The 23,471-nt window shown below is 43.4% G+C and overlaps 2 protein-coding genes across 4 annotated transcripts in view; one reads left to right on the top strand and one right to left on the bottom strand.

The window, feature by feature from the left end:
* Positions 1-2,347, top strand: part of ATP5MK (ATP synthase membrane subunit k) — a 7,545-nt gene extending 5,198 nt beyond the window's left edge. For all 3 annotated transcript variants that reach the window (XM_031015636.3, XM_031015637.3, XM_063710470.1), the window contains one exon: positions 2,231-2,347. The gene's annotated coding sequence lies outside the window, so the exon portion shown is untranslated. The remainder of the gene's footprint in view (positions 1-2,230) is intronic.
* Positions 2,332-23,471, bottom strand: TAF5 (TATA-box binding protein associated factor 5). The gene is made up of 11 exons (XM_031015635.3): positions 22,854-23,471; positions 17,786-18,023; positions 12,828-13,143; positions 11,606-11,769; positions 11,358-11,493; positions 9,539-9,659; positions 8,014-8,143; positions 5,894-6,058; positions 4,040-4,217; positions 3,696-3,873; positions 2,332-3,388 (listed from the first exon to the last, which is right to left on the bottom strand). Exons 1-11 carry the CDS (start codon positions 23,410-23,412, stop codon positions 3,171-3,173), a joined length of 2,403 nt encoding a protein of 800 aa, XP_030871495.1. The 5' UTR covers positions 23,413-23,471; the 3' UTR covers positions 2,332-3,170.

The following is a 23,471-nucleotide window of genomic DNA, read 5'->3' as shown; positions in this document are numbered from 1 at the left end:
TATGAACTATTTCAGAGAGGAACTCTCGTTCCCATTAGAATGAGTAATACTACAATGAATGCTTTTGAGCATGAAACCTTGTCTATATCTAGGATTGTCATCTTAGGCAAAAGTGCTTTCCCAATTATGGGGTACCCAGCTTTGTAAATGGGTGTGTCTTTTGCCCAGCCAATGTGAAATGTAAGTTTCTGGTTTTTGCTAATTTGATGAGTAAAAAAAATTGTGTTTCTTGCTTTTTGAAGGACATGTTTTTCTGTGTTTACTGTTTGCATTTTTCTTGAAAATACAATTCATTCTATACATGTTTTTATTTATCAATTGGGTGACTTGGAAGCTCTTTATGTAATCATTAACCAACCTTTTATATCAGTTGCAAATATTTTTTTCTAGTTTGTTTCCAATGTTTATATAATTCTATCTTTTCCTTAAATCCCCATAGGTTTTATTTTCTTCTTATAATCCTCCAACCCCCATTTGCCCATCCTTTAAATGAGTAAATATCTGTTGTGTTGGCAATGGGTGATATGTGGAAAGCCCAAATGCCAGATCTTCATCTGCTGTAGCTCTCCTTCGCAGATTTTTTTTTTTTTTTTTTTTTTTTGAGATGGAGTTTCACTCTTGTTGCCCAGGCTGGAGTGCAATGGCATGATCTTGGCTCACTGCAACCTCTGCCTCCCAATTCAAACAATTCTCCTGCCTCAGGCTCCTGAGTAGCTCGGATTACAGGTGCACACCACCACACATGGCTAATTTTTTTGTATTTTTAGTAGAGACGGGGTTTCACCATGTTGGTCAGGCTGGTCTCAAACTCCTGACCTCAGGTGATATGCCCGCCTTGGCTTCCCAAAGTGTTGGGATTACAGGTGTGAGCCACCACACCCAGCCCGGATATTTTTCTTTTTGAGACTCTAGCTCTGTTGCCCAGGCTGGAGTGAAGTGGTGCGATCTCAGATCACTGCAACCTCTGCTTCCCGGGCTCAAGTGACCCTCCCGCCTCAGCCTCCTGAATAGCTGGGATTTCAGGTGCATGCCACCACACCCAGTTAATTTTTGTATTTTCTTTTGGTAGACAGGGTTTTGTGATGTTGCCCAGGCTGCTCTCAAACTCCTGGCCTCAAGTGATCCACCTGCCTCAGTCTCCCAAAGTGCTGGGATTACAGGCATGAGCCACTGTGCCTGGCCTCTTCTATGCTTAAGAGCTTTTCCAATCTCAAAACAGTTGACCTTAGGGACTGCATATCCGAGAATGCAGTGATCACTGGCTTATTCCTGACGAACAGGTAGTATTTTGCCCAATTTTTTATATTAATTACCTCCTAACTTCAGAAGGGTGGTAGTATCCCCATTACAAAAATGGAGAGGCTGGGCGTGGTGGCTCACGCCTGTAATCCCAGCACTTTGGGAGGCTGAGGTGGGTGGACCATCTGAGATCAGGAGTTCGAGACCAGCCTGGCCAACATGGTGAAACCCCATCTCTACTAAAAATATAAAAATTAGCCGGGCGTGGGTGGCAGGCACCTGTAATCCCAGCTACTCGAGGGGCTGAGGCATGAGAATCACTTGAACCCAGGAGGCAGAGGTTGCAGTGAGCCAAGATTGCACCGCTACACTCCATCCTGGGGGATAGAGCGAGACTGTGTCTCCGAACAAAAAAAAAAAGATGTTACTTTTTATGCTAGACTTTTCCAATAGTATACCTTTAGGATCATACTAAATTGTTGGTAGCTTATTTGTTAAAGGTGGAATGTTAGGTTAAAATGTATTAATCTGAGGCCAGGCACAGTGGCTTACACCTGTAATCCCAGCACTTTGGGAGGCTGAGGCGGGTGGATCACTTGAGGTCAGGAGTTCGAGACCAGCCTAACCAACATGGTGAAACCCTGTCTCTACTAAAAAATACAAAATTAGCCGGGTGTGGTGGCACATGCCTGTAATCCCAGCTACTTGGGAGGCTGAGGCAGGGGAATCACTTGAACCTGGGACGCAGAGGTTGCAGTGAGCCGAGATTGTGCCATTGCACTCCAGCCTGGGCAACAAGAGCGAACTCTGTCTCAAAAAAAAAAAAAAAGTATTAATCTGAGATACACTTTAATTTTTTTGGTGTTATGTCTTTGACAATCTAATAAATTCGCATTCAGTTTCAGTGGGTTCATGTTACGTTAGTAATTCTTGAATGTCTTAAGAGTAAAGCTGACCACATTTGTATCTAAACTGTTTGCTTTGTTTATAGGATTTTAAACTGTCTACGGTTCTTAACCTCATCTGTTAAGTTCCCATGCCTGGAGAAGCTAATGCCAACTCATCATGTGATAATTCAATTTGTACAATAAATTATGAACCTGGAAAAGCTGGTTGTCTTTATTTACAAGATATCAAAAATATAAAAACTGTACAAAATGCAACAAAGGCAAAAACTGGCAGTGACTTGGTCTAAATCTTTTAGTTTCCCAAAGCAAGGCTCAGTACTGGAGGTAAGCAACTGAAATGTCTGTCTGACTTCAAGTGTACTAGGTTGTATGTAGCTGTTTTAGCTGAAGTAGAACATGGAAGCTAAATTTCTTCACCTGGTTTATCGAGTGTTTGGGTGCACTCAAAACTCAACAGGTATATAAATTCAGATGTCAGTGGGTGGCTGTACTTCATCTAGATCTAAGAAAGGAACCCTACCTAGTTACATACATTCCACTAATCATGGGCCAAGAAAAAAAAAGTTAGTGGATCATTTAACAGTTTTTGAGTGCCATACAGTAACTACGTTTTTACAGCAGAAACATACATGCTCATAGGATTCTTCAGCTAAAATTCAAGATGATAGTATATTTCTGAATTTGAATCTTGAAGCAGGATGAATTATTGAAATCAACTTTTTTTCTAAATGTAATAAATTAAAATAGCATTTGAACAGAAAATGCATAGTTTCCACACAATCCAAAGCACCATAAATGTCCCCTCCATGATCATAATACCTCTTATTCAACTAACGGAAATTAGTCAAATGTGGTTGCTATAGAAACGTGGAACTGTCCTGTTCAGATTTTCCAAGCAGCATACTTCCAGATCCATATAGACAAAAACATTCTCTGTAGCTTAAATATTAATCACTGAGGTATTTGCTTTTAGTCTCCCTTTTTAAAAACAGTAGCTTCCAAAAGGTCTTTAATACCGATGGTTTATTGTGGACTATAAGCTCCTGCAGCTAGAACCAGGTTTCTTCGAGTAAAATGAAGGTGTACAACTGGTGTTGATTTGGTCATATATGTTCCCAACAATAACTCCTGTGAATTCTCAGGTAAATTTATATGCCCAGTGGCTGTAGTAAAGTCGTCGGTCTCTAAATCTTCAAAGGCTTTGATAGCATCCCATAATCGAACTGTATTATCCATTGAACCTACGGGGAAGTCAAAGGAAACCATTAGTTGCATCCATCATATTTACATTCGGACATTTTGTCCACTACACTATGTATTTACTGTACATTTTGGGTGAAAAATCTAAACTTGACCAACAACTCTATTCCTTCCTAAGGAGCATTATCAAGCAGTACTTTAACCTGAGAAGTGATTGATGTAGGATGACACTCTGGAATCATAGCTAAAGGGAAGTAAAACCTAAAACATAAGGACTTAGTATTGCAGTCGTCAACACTGCTTCCTCTTAACATAGCATTTACCATAAAGCCATTAATAGTCATTTACCTGATGCCAAAATTTCACCATCTCTACTAAACCTAAGTGAACAGACTGTATCAGTGTGGCCTTTTAATTCTCCAACCATCAAACCATGTCCAATATCCCAAAGAAGCACTCTGCCATCTGTTGCTCCTGTAGCCAGGAATCTCCCATTGGGAGAAAATGTCAAGGAATGAATTGGTCCCTAGAAAAAAGTTCATAGAAAAGATCAAAGTATGTCTAGGAAAATAAGACAAAATTTTAAAGTTTTGTAGTAAGAATGGTATCTTTAAAATTTATGTGTCACTTGTTTAAAAAATTTGTATTTTGAAAGCAACCTTGGATGCTGGAATAATAAGAGTGTAAAATACCTTGTGTCCAGTGAAGATCCTTACACAGTTACCATTCAGGACGTCCCAGAGCCGCACAGTTCTGTCTGCAGAGCCCGTAGCAACATAATTAGAATTTGGATGGAATCTGGTACAATTCACATCAGCAAGATGGCCGGCAAATATTCTTAAAGGCTGATAGTGGTCTGTAGCCCAGAGCCTTTTATACAGTTATTGAAAGCAAAAGATGACAATTAGTAGATAGCTGTGAAATGCCAAAAATCTGTACAAAATAAATACAGAAACATCCACATGAAAAGTTAGTTCTGAGTGGGCCCCCCACTTACTAGTTAACTGAGGAGAAGAAAAATGAGACTCACAGTCCTAAGAGTTCATCTGGTACAATTTTTTTTTTTTTTTTTTTTTAAGCTGAGGTCTTGGCCAGGCGTGGGGGCTCATGCTTATAATCCTAGCACTTTGGGAGGCCGAGGCATGCAGATCACGAGGTCAGGAGTTCGAGACCAGCCTGACCAACATGGTGAAACACCGTCTTTACTAAAAATACAAAAAATTAGCCGGGCATGGTGGCGCACGCCTGTAATCCCAGCTACTCAGGAAGCTGAGGCAGGAGAACTGCTTGAACCCAGGAGGTAGAGGTTGCAGTGAGCCGAGATGGCGACACTGCATTCCAGCCTGGGTAACAGAGCGAGACTCTGTCTCAAAAAAAAAAAAAAAAAAGCTGAGGTCTTGCTCTGTTGCCCAAGCTGGATTCAAACTCGGTTCCTGCAATCCTCCCACCTCAGCCTCCCCAGTAGCTGGGACTATAGGCGTGTACCACTGTAGCCAGTCAAAACTTAAGTTCTAGAACTCCAATTCTCTGTATATTCTTCCTCCCCTATTCCTAGTCTAAACCACAGAAAAGTATTTTCCCCTAGTTCTGGCCACCAAATAGTTGTTTTGTTTTGAGACAGTCTCACTCTGTCATCCAGGCTAGAATGCCGTGGCGCAATCTCGGCTCACTGCAACCTCTGCCTCCTGGGTTCAAGCAATTCTGCCTCAGCTTCCTGAGTAGCTGGGACTACAAGCACGTGCCACCACACCCGGCTAATTTTTGTTTTTTTTCAGTAGAGACGGGGTTTCGTCATGTTGGCCAGGCTGGTCTGGAACTTCTGGCCTCAAGTTATCTGCCCTCCTTGGCCTCCCAAAGTGCTGGGATTACAGGCGTGAGCCACTGCACCTGGCCAAATAGTTTCTAACCTGAACTACCTTATCCTCAACTTCTAAGCAGATGACAGAGAAACATAAAGGTGTTCACAGTGGTATGGAAGACAAGGTTAAGCATCTGATGGGGTTGGGAGGGAGGATTGTTAATTAACTATTTTTTAAAAACCAGGATTCATATAGATGTAATTGCAGATATAATAATACTCCTGCCCCAATTTTTCTTTTTTTTTTTTTTTTGAGATGAAGTCTCGCTCTTGTCCCCCAGGCTGGAGTGCAATGGTGCGACCTCGGCTCACTGCAACCTCCGCCTCTCGGGTTCAAACGACTCTCCTGCCTCAGCCTCCTGAATAGCTGGGATTACAGGCGCCTACCACCACGCCCGGCTAATTTTTGTATTTTTAGTAGAGACGGGGTTCCACCATGTTGGCCAGGCTGGTCTCAAACTCTTGACCTCAGGTGATCCATCCACCTCGGCCTCCCAAAGTGCTGGGATTACAGGCATGAGCCACTGCGTCCAGCCCCAATTTCAAATAAGTTATAAATGCAAAAGCTTCTCAGAAAGTTGAACCTCAATAATGGAAGTGTAAATGAATTTGGCTGGCTGTGTAATTCCCAACAAGAAACCATTCTGTTCATTGAATAGACCCAGTCATAAGATCACAGTGTTCTTACCGAGCTACTCGGTCATGGCCCCCTGACACAAAATAATATCCATATGGAGAAAATTGTGTGTCCCATACTGGATAGTTGTGTCCTTTATATCCCACCAAACAAGTAAACGTTTGAAGGCTCCACAATCTAACAGTTCCGTCCTCTGAAGAGGAAAGCAGATAGTTCCTGAGAGAAGAGAAGGTGATATATTTGACTCCCAGAGTAACCTTTGGTCACCTGCCCAGTTTTATATACATTTGAATACACTAAATATTTTATATACATTTGACTATATTAAATATACCTAACATGCTACATCTCACTTTTAATTCATACACGCAATTCACAGTAGGTATCAATTGAAAGAACTAACCAAACTAATGTTAACCCTGACACTCTACATATACCGAGCACCTACTGAATGAGGTAATATGATACAAAAACTTAGGGAAAATCACAGTTCTTTACAAGAAAAAAATAGCAGGGGTAATTAACAAAGTATAGTCAAATAAGGTCAATTGAGAAAGTTTAAGAAATGTGATATGTCACTTAAAACTCAACAATTTTTGACCCTAAAATAAAGATGCTATTTTCCCATGCTGTGTAAGCTATGTAAGAATTAAAAAGGAAATGTCTTTTGAAGAAAAAAAAAAAAACTACAGACATGCTAATAATTCTCTACCTTTTTCAAGCATAAACACAAAAGATTGATAGTCAGAAGGTTATTACAATTTTCACTGAAATCAGACGTTTCCCTCAAATAAAAATGTATCATCTGGCAAAACCTTATCAACCAACAAAAAACCTAATTCTCAAAGTTTCATAATGATGAAACCTTGATGGATGGAAAGCTATTATGTTTTTTTCTTTTCTTCTTTTTTTGAGATGGAGTTTTGCTCTTATCACCCAGGCTGGAGTGCAGTGGTGCAATCTCGGCTCATTGCAACCTCTGCCTCCCAGGTTCAAGTGACTTTCCTGCCTCGGCCTCCCAAGTAGCCAGGATTACAGGTGGGTGCCACCACACCCTGCTAATTTTTGTACTTTTAGTGGAGACGGGATTTCCCATGTTGGCCAGGCTGGTCTCAAACTCCTGATCGCAGGTGATGCGCCTGTCTTGGCCTCCCAAAGTGCTGGGATTATAGGCGTGAGCCACTGTGCCCGGCCTGAAAGCTATTATCTATCCAAGTAATATACTGATGGTATTATGAATACAAAACACCCTCCCCCCATTTTTACAGTGTTAGAGATCATGAAAAATAGGCAAATACCTATACACATAGGATGACATTGTAATCATACACCTAAAGGGAAGCAAACCAATTTTGAATTTCCTTTTTCATTTACTCTTAGTACTTTTGATTATAGAAAGATTAATCCTCAATTACTAGCTAATATGCCATTAATGTCAGGAATTTGTCTTAAATTTGATGAAGCAGCCAGAAGACACAATGCAAGGACCCAATGAAGCAATTCAACCCCTAATGGAGTTCTATAAAACTAAAGCTTTGGTTGGTTATTTACCATTGGGTAACAAATAAAAATATTTTTTTAAAAAAAAGGAAATACTAAAGCTAATTTTTAAAACCAGTAAGCCCTGAAACTGTGCATTTTGATTCTATAAATTTGAGTATACAAGCCAGGCACAGTGGCTCACGCCGGTAATCCCAGCACTTTGGGAGGCTGAGGTGGGCAGATCACCTGAGGTTGAGAGTTCAAGACCAGCCTGACCAACATGGAGAAACCCCATCTCTAATAAAAAAATAAAATTAGCCAGGTGTGGTGGCGCATGCCTGTAATCCCAGCTACTCAGGAGGCTGAGCCAGGAGAATCGCTTGAACCCAGGAGGCGGAGGTTGCGGTAAGCCAAGATCACGCCATTGCACTCCAACCTGGGCAACAAGAGTGAAACTGTGTCTCAAAAAAAAAAAAAAAGTGAGTATACATTAAATTGCTACCATGTACAAACACCAGGATTCAAAGATGAATTAGCAAATGGCAAGATTCTAAAAGATAATGAACGTCAGACAACCATGAGATTTTTATCAGAATTTTCCCAGCATTTGCATAATGTTTCCAGTAGTTAACTTTTATATAATTTCAATATAACATAGCAGTATTTAATTTTTATTGTTTGTATTTTACCTATCCGGACTGAAGCTGGCTCCGTAGACAGGCCCACTGTGACCATACAAAATCTTCAACTCACTTGCTGTTTTCTCATCCATGATTCTTTCTAAGACATCATCTGATTCTTTGTCTATAAGACTAAGATCTAAAATGGTCCAGAAATATTGATATTTTAAAAGTACATTCATCAAAACTTTTAAAGTAATCATATCACAGTTCAGGAGAGGAATTAACATTTGAAAATTTCCTCCTATATACCAACCACACTTTGCTAATCCCTCTAAATTAGGCAGTATCATCTCAGCGTGTAAGAGAAGAAACTGACGTTCAGAACAGATAATTTGCTAGAGTGCACACAGCTACTGAGTGTGGGAACCAGAACTGAAACTCAGTTTTGCCCACTATGCCACAGTGTTTCACAAAATGAAAACTATGGGCCAGGCGTGGTGGCTCACACCTGTAGTCTCAGAATTTTGGTAGGCCGAGGCGGGCAGATTGCTTGAGCCCAGAGGAGTTCGAGACCAGCCTGGACAACATGGAGAAACCCTGTCTCTGCAAAAAATAAAAAATTAGCCAGTGTGGTTGCACACACCTGTAGTCTCAGCTACTCAGGAGGCTGAAGTGGGAGAATCACTTCAGCCCAGGGATTAGAGGCTGCAGTGAGCCGTGATCACACCACTGCATTCTAGCCTGGGCAACAGAGTGAGACCCCATCTAAAAAAAATTTAAAAATTAAAAAAAAACCTATGGAAATATTAAAATAATTTAAAATATATTGTTTTATTTAAATAATATAGTTAGTAAAAAACTTTATTTCAGGCCAGGTGTGGAGGCAAAAAAATCGCTTGAACCCGGGAGGCGGAGGTTGCAGTGAGCCACCTATAATTCCAGCACTTTGGGAGGCCAGACAGGCAGATCACCTGAGGTCAGGAGTTCGAGACCAGCCTGGCCAACATGGCGAAACCCTATCTCTACTAAAAATACAAAAATTACCTGGGCATGGTGGTGGGCACCTGTAATCCCAGCTACTGGGGAGCTGGGGAGGCTGACGCAGGAAAATCCCTTGAACCTGGGAGGTAGAGGCTGTAGTGAGCCAAGACTGCACCATTGCACTCTAGCCTGGGTGACAGGGCGAGACTCTGTCTCAAAAAAACAAAAAGTAAAAAACTTTCAAATAAAATCCTGACCTTATTTGTTCTTTTTAGCCATTTTTATGACTAAAACAGGAAGTACCATCCCTTATTTAAAGATTTTTTAAGATTTACAAGCAATCATAAAATGTTAGATTTTTAACTTTAAGTTTTTTAGCTTAATACTCACTCATTCTACAGATGAGAAAACTGAGACCTAAAGAAATTAAACCAGTCTAGCACCCCAGTCACTCCAAAGCTTTTTTCACTGTTGGGAATGTTAGAATCTTGAGTTAAAGTAAAATCAAGTGAATTTCTGTAAACAACACAATCTCCTGTGTATTTTCCGTGGAATCAAGATTGGTATAGACTAATGGCAAGTTCACATTCCAAAACGTCATCTCAGTTACCTGATGCTTGTTTGACACTACGAAGCTTTTTGGGTGTTACAGACCACACTCTGACAGTTGAATCTGCAAAACCTCCAGCAATCAGACTAGAATCATCAGTGACATCCACTGCAGTGAGACCCTGCCAATAAAAGGGTTAGACTAAACAATACTATTTTAGGGTATTTAGAGATAGGAAGCAAATGTTAATCATTTTCACACTATACTAAATATCTCCTCAATCCTCTATTTTAAGGAATATATAAAGACTTTTAAAATTCTTGATTTAAAATATTGGCCAAGCGCACTGGCTCATGCCTGTAATCCCAACAATTTGGGAGGCTGAGGCAGGTGGATCACCTGAGGTTAGGAGTTCAAGACCAGCCTGGCCAACATGGTGAAACCCCATCTCTACTAAAAATACCAAAATTAGCCAAGCAGGGTGATGGGCACCTGTAATCCCATCTACTTGTGAGGCTGACGCAAGAGAATCACTTGAACCCAGGAGGCAGAGGTTGCAGTGAGCCGAAATCGTGCCACTGCACTCCAGCCTGGGCGACAGAGTGAGACTCCATCTCAAAAAAAAAAAACAAAAATAAAATACTAAGTTTGGCCAGGCGCGGGGGTTCATGCCTGGAATCACAGCACTTTAGGAGGCTGAGGCGGGTGGATTGCCTGAGCTCAGGAATTCAAGTCCAGCCTGGTCAACCTGGTGAAACCCCGTCTCTACTGAAAATACAAAAATTAGCTGGGCGTGGTGGCTCATGCCTATAATCCCAGCTACTCAGGAGGCTGAGGCAGGAGAATCACTTGAACTGGGAGGCGGAGGTTGCAGTGAGCCAAAATCGCACCACCGCACTCCAGCCTAGGTGTCAGAGCGAAACTCCATCTCAAAAAATAAAATAAAATTAAAATAATAAAATAAAATAAAGTTTATATGGCTGGGCACGGTGGCTCACGCCTGGAATCCCAGCACTTTGGGAGGCTGAGGCAGCCAGATCACTTGAGGTCAGGAGTTCAAGACCAGCCTGGGCAACACGGCAAAATCCTGTCTCTACTAAAAATACAAAAATTAGCCGGGCATGGTGGAGGGTGCCTGTAATCCCAGCTATTCAGGAGGCTGAGGCTGAGGCACAAGAATCGTTTGAACCCGGGAGGCAGAGGTTGCAGTGAGCCGAGATCTCACCTCTGCACTCCACCCTAGGTGACAGCACAAGACTCTGTCTCAAAAAAAAAAAAAAAATTGATAAATAAGTTTACATAAGTACTTAAACCAAGTTCAACAGAAATGAACTACAATTTGCTCCTCCTCAAAGGCTAGCAGAATTCTGATCGGTGAAACAAATGCCATTAAACATTGACTTCTATCTATTCTGTGCAGTATCCAATTCTCTCCTCCTGAATGCTGTCTTTAAATTGTATAAGAGTTTAGGGGCCAGGCGCGGTGGCTCATGCCTGTAATCCTAGCACTTTGGGAGGCCGAGGCAGGCGGATCACAAGGTCAGGAGATCGAGACCATCCTGGCTAACACGGTGAAACCCCGTCTCTACTAAAAATACAAAAAATTAGCCGGGCATGGCGGTGTACGCCTGTAGTCCCAGCTGCTGGGGAAGCTGAGGCAGAAGAATGGCATGAACCTGGGAGGCGGACATTGCAGTGAGCTGAGATCGCGCCACTGCACTCCAGCCTGGTCGACAGAGCGAGACTCTGTCTCAGAAAAAAAAAAAAGGAGTTTAAATAACGAAACTCCATTCTAGCTAATACATTTGTTTCTCTCTTAATGGTAAATCATCATCCTACATGACTCTCCAGGCAGAAATCGCCCAGTTTTTTTACCAACCTGGTAAGCATTGAGAAATGTATAGAAACAAATGGAGGGTAAGCAGTCCGGCCCAAGGCGCACTCGTTTGGTGGTTTCTTTCATATTCATTATCTTATCCAACTTATCTGAATCTTTCAACTCAGGAAGAGGGATTCTGTGAAAGAAAAAGAGAGTCAAAATTACCTTTTGACTATTAACAAACTTGAACTCTATATAACATGTTGTCTCATACCTCCACACACAAGTTCCTGAAGTTTTTTCCTCACCTGTTCTGAGGTGGAGCATTGGGATCTTGTTTTTTGCTTTTGGATCCAATACTATCTTTTTTAGGCTTCTTCTTTTTAGGTTTTCCTTCTTCATTTTCTCCCTCTTCATCCTCGTCATCCAAAGGTACCTCAATTTCTGGTTCTTTTAATAAACCAAAAAATACCTACAAGTCAAAAGAGCCAACATTTTTAAAATTATTTATTCATTAATACACCCATTTTACATCTTGATAGGATAAATCACAATTACAAAATAGTAATTTACACTCTGAAGCAGGGTTCTGTACTTGTCTACCCAATAGCCATTCTCCCCTTTTTCCTTACTAACAGAACCCTGATTTTATTGGAGTAGCAATGTGCTCAGTTAAATCATTTCTGTTCCCAGGATCCCTTTCAGCTAGGAATGTCCATATAAGTATATTGGGTATGGTTGTATCAAAAAAATATTGTTTTCCTGATTAAAAAGGGAAAGCTTCAGCAGAGATATGCCTTTTGTCCTCCCCCTTCTTCCTTCTTGGAACGGAGCTGCAATGCTGAAACTGCAACAGCCATTTGTGAGCACAAAGAAGAAAGCCACATTCTAAAGATGGTGGATCAGAAACCAGAAGGAGCCAGGGACCTTGATGGCACTGTGGAGCCTTCATGCCAGCCCTGGAGGGCCTTCCTCTGAAATTCATTTTATGGGAGAAAAATTCTTTGTTTCAGCCACTGCATTCAGGGTTCCATAAAATGCAACCATACCCAAATTGTCACATATAAACATCACCCTTAGAACAATAAAATTTTATATACAGTATAAAATTGTTTCCAAGCAGCCAGGCGCAGTAGCTCACGCCTGTTATGCCAGCACTTTGGGAGGCGGAGGCGGGTGGATCATCTGAGGTCAGGAGTTCGAGACCAGCCTGGCCAACATGGTGAAACCCTGTCTCTACTAAAGTAAATACAAAAATTAGCCAGGTTGGTGGCGTGTGCCTCTAATCCCAGCTACTCGGGAAGCTGAGGCAGGAGAATCACTTGAACCCAGGAGGTGGAGGTTGCAGTGAGCTGAGATCACGCCACTGCACTTCAGCTTGGGTGACAAGAGCAAAACTCCGTCTCAAAACAAACAAATGAAAAAAATTGTTTCCAAGCTAGCTATAAGAAAAATGTGTAACTTATGTAGATGGAAATGCTACAATTTTTCATAATCTGCATTATAGAGTTCTTAGGTTCATTCCCATACCTTTGATTTGTTTGCCTCTCGTTTAGCCTCTCCTGCCAAACTTCCCACCATCGCATCTATCTGTTGCTTACTACGCGGCATCCCATCAAAGATGTCAATGTAGAGGTGCTCCTGAACTATGTTCCATATCTGATTGTTCTGTTTCTCCTGAAGATGCCTCTTCAAGAGTTGGTACGAGTCACGGGAAATACGCAGAACAAATTTACTTGTTCGAAAATCCAACATGGTCTCATTCCCTTTCATGTGTTCCTTTTTGGTAAGACTAGATAATACTCGTAGGTCATCCTGGTAATAACATTCCTGATCTCCATGGAACCTGTTTCAGTGATTTTAAAAAGTCATTTTTCAATGTAATCATTAAGGGATCTGCCTTTCCCCCATATACTTATAAACCATCCCAGAATATTTTCAATGTAGAAGTCTAAATAATCCTGAACTAATCTGTAGGATAAGAAGTAACTCATTTCAAAATGACCATAATTCAGTTTCTGAATTTATTCTAAAAATGAACAAATGTAATTCTCTAATGAAATGTATCACAAACATTTTAAGAAAAGAACTTAAATATCCTAAGTGAAAAATAATATACCCACCATTGGTAGACAGTTTCTTTAGAATGGAGACATTTAAAAGAAACTGGTAGACATTTGAAAATATAAGAACCCTTGCTTTACTAAATGTTATGGTTTCTCAAAACCCACTTTTAAAAGTTTTATTATGAAAATTTCAAAGGTATAAAAAAGAGTATAATGAACTCAATGTACACAGTACTCAGCATCTCAACAATAATCAATATATAACATTCTCATAAAACCCATCATTTTTAATGATTTCCTCTATTTATTGGAAACATGTACCAGACATTTTTAAAATATCAATACTTTAATATGATCATTAAACAACAAAGTGGAAGTACTCATTGTTTGGTATCAACAACTATTACCAAGGACAATAAAATAAAGCCTTTAGCCTTGATAACAACTAGTAAACTTAAATGTACTTTTGTTTTTACAACTCTTAATTTTCCTAAGAAAATAAAATTAAAGACAATATATTTGGCATTCACTAAAAACAGCAATCAATGCAAAAACATCTTTAAAACAATGACTAAACATATTAGGGCTCCAGCTCTGATAAGCACATAGCCAACAGATTTCTAAACTGTTAACTATGTTACCCCATTACAACTCATCAATATATGATCTAAGATTTGAATAAAATTAGAAATCTCAGCCTCTTATATCAGTAACTGCCCATTATCCTCCTGTGGTGATGGGGTCCTGGCAAGGGGTGAGACTGTCCATAATGGGAAGACAGAGAATCCCCTACGACATTCCAGCTTCCTATGTGGGAAGACAGCTACACCATGAGACGGGAAGAGCAAAAAGGTTTTTCCTTCTTTTTTAGAGACAGGTTCTTGCTCTGAAGCCTAAGCTGGAGTGCAGTGGTTCAATGCAGCCTCAAACTCCTGGGTTCAGGGATTCCTCTTGCCTCAGTCTCCCGAGTAGCTAGGACTGCTGTGCCACCATACTCCACTAATTTTTGTTTACGCGATCTCAGCTCACTGCAACCTCCACCTCCAGGGCTCAAGCAATTCTCATGCTTCAGCCTCCTGAGCAGCTGGGACTACAGGCACGCACCACCATGGCCGGCTACTCTTTTGTATTTGAGTAGAGATGGGGTTTCACCATGTTGGCCAGGATGGTCTCGAACTCCTGAGCTCAGGCAATCTGCCCGCCTTGGCTTCTCAAAGTGTGGGATTACAGGCATAAGCCACCGTGCCCGGCTCAATTTTTGTTTACTTTTTGTAGAAGCAGGATCTCGTTCTTTTGCCCAGGCTATGTTTTTGTTTTTTTAAGTGACAGTGTCTATGTTGCCAAGGATGGAGTGTTTAGATGACAGTACTTTAAAGAGAAATTAGCTTCTAGGGTAGAAGTTCTGTCATCAGCCTTTCTTATTTTTTTTTTTTTTCAAAAGCACTTGGCTACAGAACATTTTGCTTTATATACTTCCTATTAGGCATCCTAATATAATGAATTTACTATAATGGCTTAGAAGCCAGGGGTGCTAAGTTCTACCGTTCCTCTATTACTACTACCCTGTGTTAAGTGATAAATCTTGGCTTCAGGTTCTGTTGCTTGTATTAAACATTTCTCATTCAGGCCAGGCCCAGTGTCTCACACCTGTAATCCCAGCACTTTGGAAGGCCAAGGTGGGCAGATCACCTGAGGTCGGGAGTTCAAGACCAGCCTAACCAACATGAAGAAACCCTGTCTCTACTAAAAACACAAAATTAGCCAGGCATGGTGATGCATGCCTGTAATCCCAGCTACTTGGGAGGCTGAGGCAGGAGAATTGCTTGAACCTGGGAGGCGGAGGTTGCAGTGAGCCGAGATGGCGCCACTGCATGCCAGCCTGGGTGACAAGAGCAAAACTCCATCTCAAAAAAAAAAAAAAAAAAAAAAATTATTCACACTGCTAAGCACGGCCTCCTTTTTTTTTTTTTGAGACGGACTTTCACTCTTCGCCAAGGCTGGAGTGTAATGGCGCAATCTCAGCTCACTGCAACCTCCGCCTCCCAGATTCAAGTGATTCTCCTGCCTCGGCCTCCCAAGCAGCTGGGATTACAAGTGTCTGCCACCACGCCCGGCTAATTTTTGTATTTTTAGTAGAGACAGGGTTTTGTTATGTTGGCCAGGCTGGTCTCGAACTCCTGACCTCAGGTGATCTGCCCACCTCAGCCTCCCAAAGTGCTGGGATTACAGGCGTGAGCTACCACACCCGGCCTGCCTCCTTCTTAAATACTCCTTTCCCTTGGCTTCTATAACTCAACTCTCCCCTGGTTTTCTTCCTGTGTATCTCTTCTATTTGGCCATTAAATTTGGAGCTCCTTGGGCCTAGCCCACGACTGACTTATTTCATACTCTCCCCTAGTCAACCTCATACATATCCATCAATATTGCACACAACTCCAATTAATAGTTCTAGTCCCTACCTCTCTTCTGAGCTCTCATATATCATCTACCTATCAACTTGACATTTCTTAAATGAGTCAAAGGCATATTCAAATCAGAACTCAAAATTATTCCAAGGCCTGACAAATCAAGTCCTCTTCTAGGGTTTTCTGTGTTAGGAATTGGCTCCCCTATCCAGCTAGAATGGCCAGAAAACTGGAGATTTCAATGATATCTCCATCTCCCTCACCTCCCTAGCCAATCTATCAAGTGTCTCATGACTTTGTCTACTTCTCTTCGCCTCCACCACAACCTAGTCCAGTGTTTCTCAATAAGGGTGCTACTAACATTTTGGGCAGGATAATTCTTTGTAAAGTGGGACTACCTAGGTGCACATATTAGAACATTTAGTATTCCTGCTCCTCCGCCCAGTCATTATGACAACCAAAAATGCCTCCACACATTTTTTTTTTTTTTTTTTTTTGAGACAGGGTCTCACTCTTGTCATCTAGGCTAGAGTGCAGAGATGCAATCTCAGCTCACTGCAACCTCTATCTCCCAGGTTCAAGCGATTCTCCAGCCTCAGCCTCCCAAATAGCTGGGATTACAGGAGTGAGCTACCACACCCAGCTAATTTTTGCATTTTTTTGAAGAGACTAGGTCTCACCAGGCTGGTCTCAAACTCCTGAGGTCAAAGTGATCCACCCGCCTCAGCCTCCCAAAGTGCTGGGATTAAAGGCGTGAGCCGCAGCACCGGGCCACCTCTACACATTTTCAAATGGTCTAGTGGAAGGAGCAATTCCACCTCCAGTTGAGAACCACTGCAATAACTTCCAAAACTTGTCCCTATAGTCATTCTATCCCCCATTTGTTTTCCCTACTGCATAAAGTTCCTTTCAAAGTATATATCTAATAACGACATGGTCCTTTAATGACTCTGTAGCAGAAATGACTCTGTAGCAAAAAGGCTTCGCTCTCCCCAAGTATCCATTTTTCCTGTCTTCCTCCATAAAAGAAAACCTGAGTATCAGCTGGGCACATAGACACTTAGGTAAAGACTACATTTCTTATTTCCCTTGTAGCTAGGTGTGGCCACTGACTGTTCAGATATAAAAGGAAGAAGTGTGTGCAGTTTCCGTGTGCCCTATCTGCTGACTGGCACACTGATGTGACTGCTTAGAGCAGGAAAACCATCTTATGCCACAAGGTGGAAATTGCATGAAAAGCATGAGAGAGCAACGAGACCAAGGGAGCTTGGGGCCCTGGTAATGAAGAACCCACCACACCAATCCCGAATGTCCCACCTTTACGAGAAAAATAAATAAACTTTTATTGTATTTAAACCTCTGTTGTTTGGGTTCTCAGTTACTCTTATTCTAATCTAATCCTAACACTGCTTCCTAGTTTTCTTAAGATAAAGGCAAAAATAAACTTTTATTTATGCCATTGTTGATGAGTTTTCAGTGACTCTCAACGAAATCTAATCCTATCCAATACAACTCCCTACTGCTCTTAGGATAAACAAAGACCCTCAACATGGCCCAAAAACCTGCCTATCCTTTTTTTTCAATGCCTTCACTTTAACAATAGAACCTGCCTACTGTTCCAGTCCCTAACCAATTCCCAGCTTCATGGTATACCACACCCCCATCCCATTCTCTGCTCCAGCTACCCTGGCCATCTTTCAGCCTCTGTACCTACCAGGATCCTTCCCACCAGAGAGCTTTTACACATGCTTTTCCCTCTTCTCTTCGTCTGGTTAACTCCTACCTAATCTTCAGATCTCAGATCTCACTTCAAGTATCATTTCCTCTGGAAGCCTTCTCTGACTTCTCCAGCTAGATCAAACCCCACATTTTGAGTTCTCATAGCCTCAGGTACCTCTCCTTCACAACATACTTTTTAAGTTGCAGTCTTACATTTTTGTGGTTACAGATGTGAAACTATATGCACACACACACATACTACGTATGTGTGTATATATATATGTAAAAATTTACATACTTCTCAAAGAATGACTTTGCTTCATTCTCATGTTGATTGTAGACTAGCTCCAAGTACATGTGCACAAACAGAGGATAAAAAAGTTGGGACAACTCTGCCCGATGGCAGTCCAGGGAACATTCAATGAAGTGTTTCAGTCCACTATAGTATTCTTCATACATTGTGGGATCTCCTTGTTGGTTGTAGGCTGACAACACGGCACTGACATCTGGCTGGTCTTCCACAGCAACACTTCCAACTATTTAAAAAACAAAAAGCTTTTAAGAAAATGACCTATTATGACCATGTGACTATGGCTGTATTGTTAAGGCCCAGAGGTGAGCTGTTTCTCAGACTGTTGTCTCTTTCTTCCCACTGTCTCTTCCTCAACACAATCACATAATCTTTTTTTTTTTTTTTTTTTGAGAGGGAGTCTGGCTCTGTCGCCAGGCTGGAGGGCGGTGGGGAGATCTCGGCTCACTGCAACCTCCACCTCGCTGGCGAGTGTCTTGCCTCGGCCTCCCAAGTAGCTGGGACTACAAGCGTGCGCCACCATGCCCAGCTAATTTTCATATTTTCAGTAGAGACAGGGTTTCACCATGTTGGCCAGGATGGTCTTGATCTCTTGACCTTGTGATCCTCCCGCCTCGGCCTCCCAAAGTGTTGGAATTACAGGCATGAGGCACCGTACCTGGCCCACGTAGTCTTTTTTTTTTTCCTTTTTCTTTTAAGATGGAGTTTCACTCTTGTCGCCCAGGCTGTAGTGCAATGGCACAATCTCAGCTCACTGCAACTTCCCCATCTCGGGTTCAAGCGATTCTCCTGCCTCAGCCTCCTGAGTAGCTGGGATTACAGGCATGTACCACTATGCGCAGCTAATTTTTGTATTTTTAGTAGAGACGGGGTTTCACTATGTTGGCCAGGCTATCTCAACCTCCTGACCACAGGTGATCCACCTGCCTCCCAAAGTGCTGGGATTACGAGGATGAGCCGCCGGGTGTGGTGGCTCCCGCCTGTAATCCCAGCACTTTGGGAGGCTGAGACAGGTGGATCACGAGGTCAGGAGATCGAGGCCATCCTGGCTAACACGGTGAAACCCTGTCTCTACTAAAAACACAGAAAATTAGCCAGGCGTGGTAGTGGGCACCTGTAGTCCCAGCTACTCGGGAGGCTGAGGCAGGAGAATGGCATGAACTCGGGAGGCGGAGGATGCAGTGAGCCGAGATCGCACCACTGCACTCCAGCCTGGGCGACAGAGCAAGACTCCATCTCAAAAAAAAAAGTATGAGCCACCGCGCCCAGCCATAATCTTTTAATGGAATTTTTTTCACTTGTTTCATCACCCAAACTGAAACCCATCATCAGCACATCCATATCTTAAGATAACAATAACAGGCCAACACGGTGGCTCACACCTGTAATCCCAGCACTTTGAGAGGCTGAGGCGGGCAGATCACAAGGTCAGAAGTTCGAGACCAGCCTGGCCAACATGGTGAAACCCCGTCTCTACTAAAAATACAAAAATTAGCTGGGTGTGATGGGACGTGCCTGTAATCCCAGCTACTCGGGAGACAAAGGCATGAGAATCACTTGAACCCAGGAGGCAGAGGTTGTAGTGAGCCAAGATCGCTCCACTGCACTCCAGCCTGGTGACAGAGCAAGACTCCAACTCAAAAAAAAAAAGCAATAACAAGGAGTCAGTATTTCTCCTGGAACTACCTTATGTTAAAGACAAATTGTATAAAAGACAATACGTGCAAATCAAACAACTACATTAACTTTCTCTCAATGCTCTGGGCAAATGGCACCCACCACAACCAAGCCACGCACTGCAGTAACATTCCCAGCTCTCTGAGCCACCCAAGCACTGTGTAACATTCTTGTAACATATCCTATCCTGTGTTCCCTTCACATTATATACATCTCTTACCCCTTATAAAATATAAGTACTTAAGGGTGGGAAGGACCATGCCTTATTTATATCTTCAAAAGATAGTTATATGCTTAAGACAATTTCCATAACCACCACTTCAAAACAGAAAACTTAAGTATTTATTGGTAATACAGCACCACCTAACAATACATCTGTCAATTAAATCAGTCAATTAATCTGTCAATTAAATCAGAATTTGGCTGTTGGAAATTTTTGTAAGTTGCCATTATAGCACACTTTGCTCTTTACTGCACAAATGTGATAATTTCTTTGGTTACTCTGATGGCCTCTTTTTCTCCTTACTGATTTCTCAGTTATGATCTATAATTAGGTCAAGTTTCTGAAGAGATCTGAGATTACAGCAAAATAACCAACAATATAATTCACCTTATAGTTCATTCACAAAATTCAACATTCAAAAAAGATTCCTCTCTCTTTTTTTTTTTTTTTTTGTAAAGATGGAGTTTTGCTCTGTCACCCATGCCAGAGCGCAATGGCTTGATCTCAGCTCTCTGCAACTTCTGCCTCCTGGGTTAAAGTGGTTCACCTGCCTCAGCCTCCTGAGTAGCTGGGACAACAGGCACATGCCACCACGCCCAGCTAATTTTTTTGTATTTTTAGTAGAGATGGGGTTTCACCATGTTGGCCAAGCTGGTCTTGATCTCCTGACCTCAAGTGATCCACCCGCCTTGGCCTCCCAAAGTGCTGGGACTACAGGCGTGAGCCACCGAGCCCAGCCTTCAATCACATCTGCACACATTTCTATTTATGGATTACAATGAGGTATGAATACAATGCTATGTATGAATACTTCATTTCTGGCAATGCTGCAAAAATTAGGCCTCATACAGACTAATTTGGCTAAAAGCTCTGCACTGGGTAATTCAATAAACATTTATTGTTAGCTCAGGATCACCTTTGAGACCTTATATTGTATATGAGTTTTACTGCATGGATTTGTGACAACAGTTGCTGGGAGAAAGGAGGGGCTCAGGTTTCAGGGACATATACAGAGGCATAAACTTATCCATACCAAACATTTTACATATATATATTATAAGTGCCTCAAGTGGCCGGGCACGGTGGCTCACGCCTGTAATCCCAGCACTTTGGGAGGCCAAGGCGGGTGGATCACAAGGTCAGGAGATCGAGACCATCCTGGCTAACACGGTGAAACCCCGTCTCTAATAAAAATACAAAAAAAATTAGCCAGGCATGGTGGCAAGTGCCTGTGGTCCCAGCTACTCCGGAGGCTGAGGCAGGAGAATCGCTTGAACCTGGGAGGCGGAGGTTGCAGTGAGCCAAGACCACACCACTGCACTCCAGCCTGGCCGACAAAGCGAGACTCCGTCAAAAAAAAAAAAAAAAAAAAAAGCCTCATAACCACTCATTTAATAGAGAGAGAAAATTCAACATGAGAATGACCTGCCTCCTGACAATATTAATGTAAAAAAAAAATTTTTTTTTTTTGAGACAGAGTCTTGTTCTATCACCCAGGTTGGAGTGCAGTGGCGCAATCTTGGCTCACTGCAACCTCGGCCTCCCGGGGTCAAGTGATTCTCCTGCCTCAGCCCCCCAAGTAGCTGGGATTACAGGCATGCGCCACCACGCCCGGCTAATTTTTGTATTTCTAGTAGAAAGGGGGTTTCGCCATGTTGGCCAGCCTGGTCTCAAACTCCTGACCTCAGGTGATCCACCCGCCTCAGCCTCCCAAAGCGCTGAGATTCACAGGCATGAGCCACCACGCCCGGCCAATACGAAGGTAAAAAAAATTAAAAAGTAAAAAAATAATGACAATCAGCATCACACAAGTAAATGCAGCAAAGACAAAAAGGTCTGTCCAATGCCCATGCCTAAACACATGGCTCCCAAGCTGCCATATGTCAATACTCCTTAGAAGCACTTATTCAAAAGTGAAGATTCCCAGATTCCACCTCTAGAGGACCTGATTCACTAAGTCTGAAGTGATGCCCAGGAACCTGCATCCTCCAAAGACTTAACACTGGTGGTACTCAGCCCATATATATTTTTAAAATTTCAGCCGGGTGCGGTGGCTCATGCCTGTAATCCCAGCACTTTGGGACGCCGAGGTGGGTGGATCACGAGGTCAGGAATTCAAGACCAGCCTGACCAATATGGCGAAAGCCCGTCTCTACTAAAAATATTTTTTAAAAAATTAGCCGGGCGTGGTGGCGCGTGCCAGTAGTCCCAGCTATTCGGGAGGCTGAGGCAGGAGAATCGCTTGAACCCAGGAGGCAGAGATTGCAGTGAGCTGAGATAGGGCCACTGTACTCCAGCCTGGGCGACAGAGCAAGACTCCGTCTCAAAAAAAGAAAAAAAGAAAAAGAAAAAAAAAATTTCAACTTTTAGCTGAGATTCAGGGGGTACATGATGTGCAGGACTGTTACAAGGGTATATTGTATGGCGGCCGGGCGCGGTGGCTCACGCCTGTAATCCCAGCACTGTAGGAGGCCGAGGCAGGTGGATCATCTGAGGTCAGGATTTCGAGACCAGCCTGACCAACATGGTGAAAGCCCGCCTCTACTAAAAATACAAAAATTAGCCGGCCGTGGCAGTAGGAGCCTGTAGTCCCACCTACTCGGGAGGCTGAGGCAGGAGAATCGCTTGAACCCGGGAGGCGGAGGTTGCAGTGAGCCGAGGTCGCACCACGGCACTCCAGCCTGGGCAACAGAGCAAGTTTCCGTCTCAAAAAAAAAAAAAATCTATAAAGTATTTATCAACACATCTTTTAAGAGGAACTAAAGAAATAAAGAGAAAATAAAGTACTTATAGTACTTAAAGTACGCTAGTACGAAACTGTACAAACACTGTTAGTGTCATGCGGACCTGCCCAAGGCTCAAAAGCCCAAATGCAAGGAAAGGGACCAAAAGCGTGAAGGTCCCGCCTCTCCGCGCTCACCTTCCCCATACATCCCTCTGCTCAACAGCTCTCCTCAGCTTCTCACTGGAACTGACAGCTCGGAAGGGGGTTTGACTGCGCAGCCGGCGCACTAGAGAAAGGGGCGGGCATGTGGCCCTAGAGGCGGGCCCAGGAAATTCAAAACAAGCCCGCAGAGGTGCAGGCCTGCCAGCCCCTGCCTTACCGGCTTGCTCCCCTTCGCGGCGGCCGTACCTACCCGGGACCCCACGGCTCACCTTTACCCGGAGCCGCAGGACCTGAGGCTGAACCTGAGACGACCGTGGCCCCCGAAGCGCCAGTGCCCGGAGGGTCGGGGGCCGCAGGGCCAGGGGCCGAGGCGGTCACCCGGCTGAGAAGCGCGCTGGTCACCTCAGCGCCGGCGCTGTCCACCTCTCCCGGGGCTCCGGAGCCCGCCACTGCCTCCTCCAGCAGCCCGGCCTCACGGCGCAGCGCCTCTTCGGCCTCGCGGAGTTTGCTCTGCCGTAGGAACTGCAGCACGGCCAGTAGAGTCTGTCGGTCATGCGGAGCGCCGGCGTCCGGAGCAGCGGCAGGCACCGGGGCCGCCCCCGCCGGGGCAGCGGCAGAGACAGCCACCGTGGGCTTGGGGGTCCCGCCATCCCCGCCAGTGGACGACGACGCCGCAACGTTCCCGCCGCCGCCGTTGGGGCCGTTGTTGGTAGTGCCGCCGCTACCCTCGCCTGCGCCGTCCCCCGCCTGCGGAGGTAGCAGCGTTGGCGGTCCCTCAGGCTCTAGCTTGACCGCCACCTCCGTCTGCTCCTCCGCCAGCGCCGCCATCTTGCGGCTGAGCCACCTCGCGCCGTCAAGCGTGATTGCATTTTCGCCACATGGAGGGC

Source organism: Gorilla gorilla, chromosome 8, assembly GCF_029281585.2.
Source record: "Gorilla gorilla gorilla isolate KB3781 chromosome 8, NHGRI_mGorGor1-v2.1_pri, whole genome shotgun sequence".
NCBI classification, from domain to species: Eukaryota; Metazoa; Chordata; class Mammalia; order Primates; family Hominidae; genus Gorilla; species Gorilla gorilla.
This window is presented reverse-complemented; position numbering and strand designations above follow the sequence as displayed.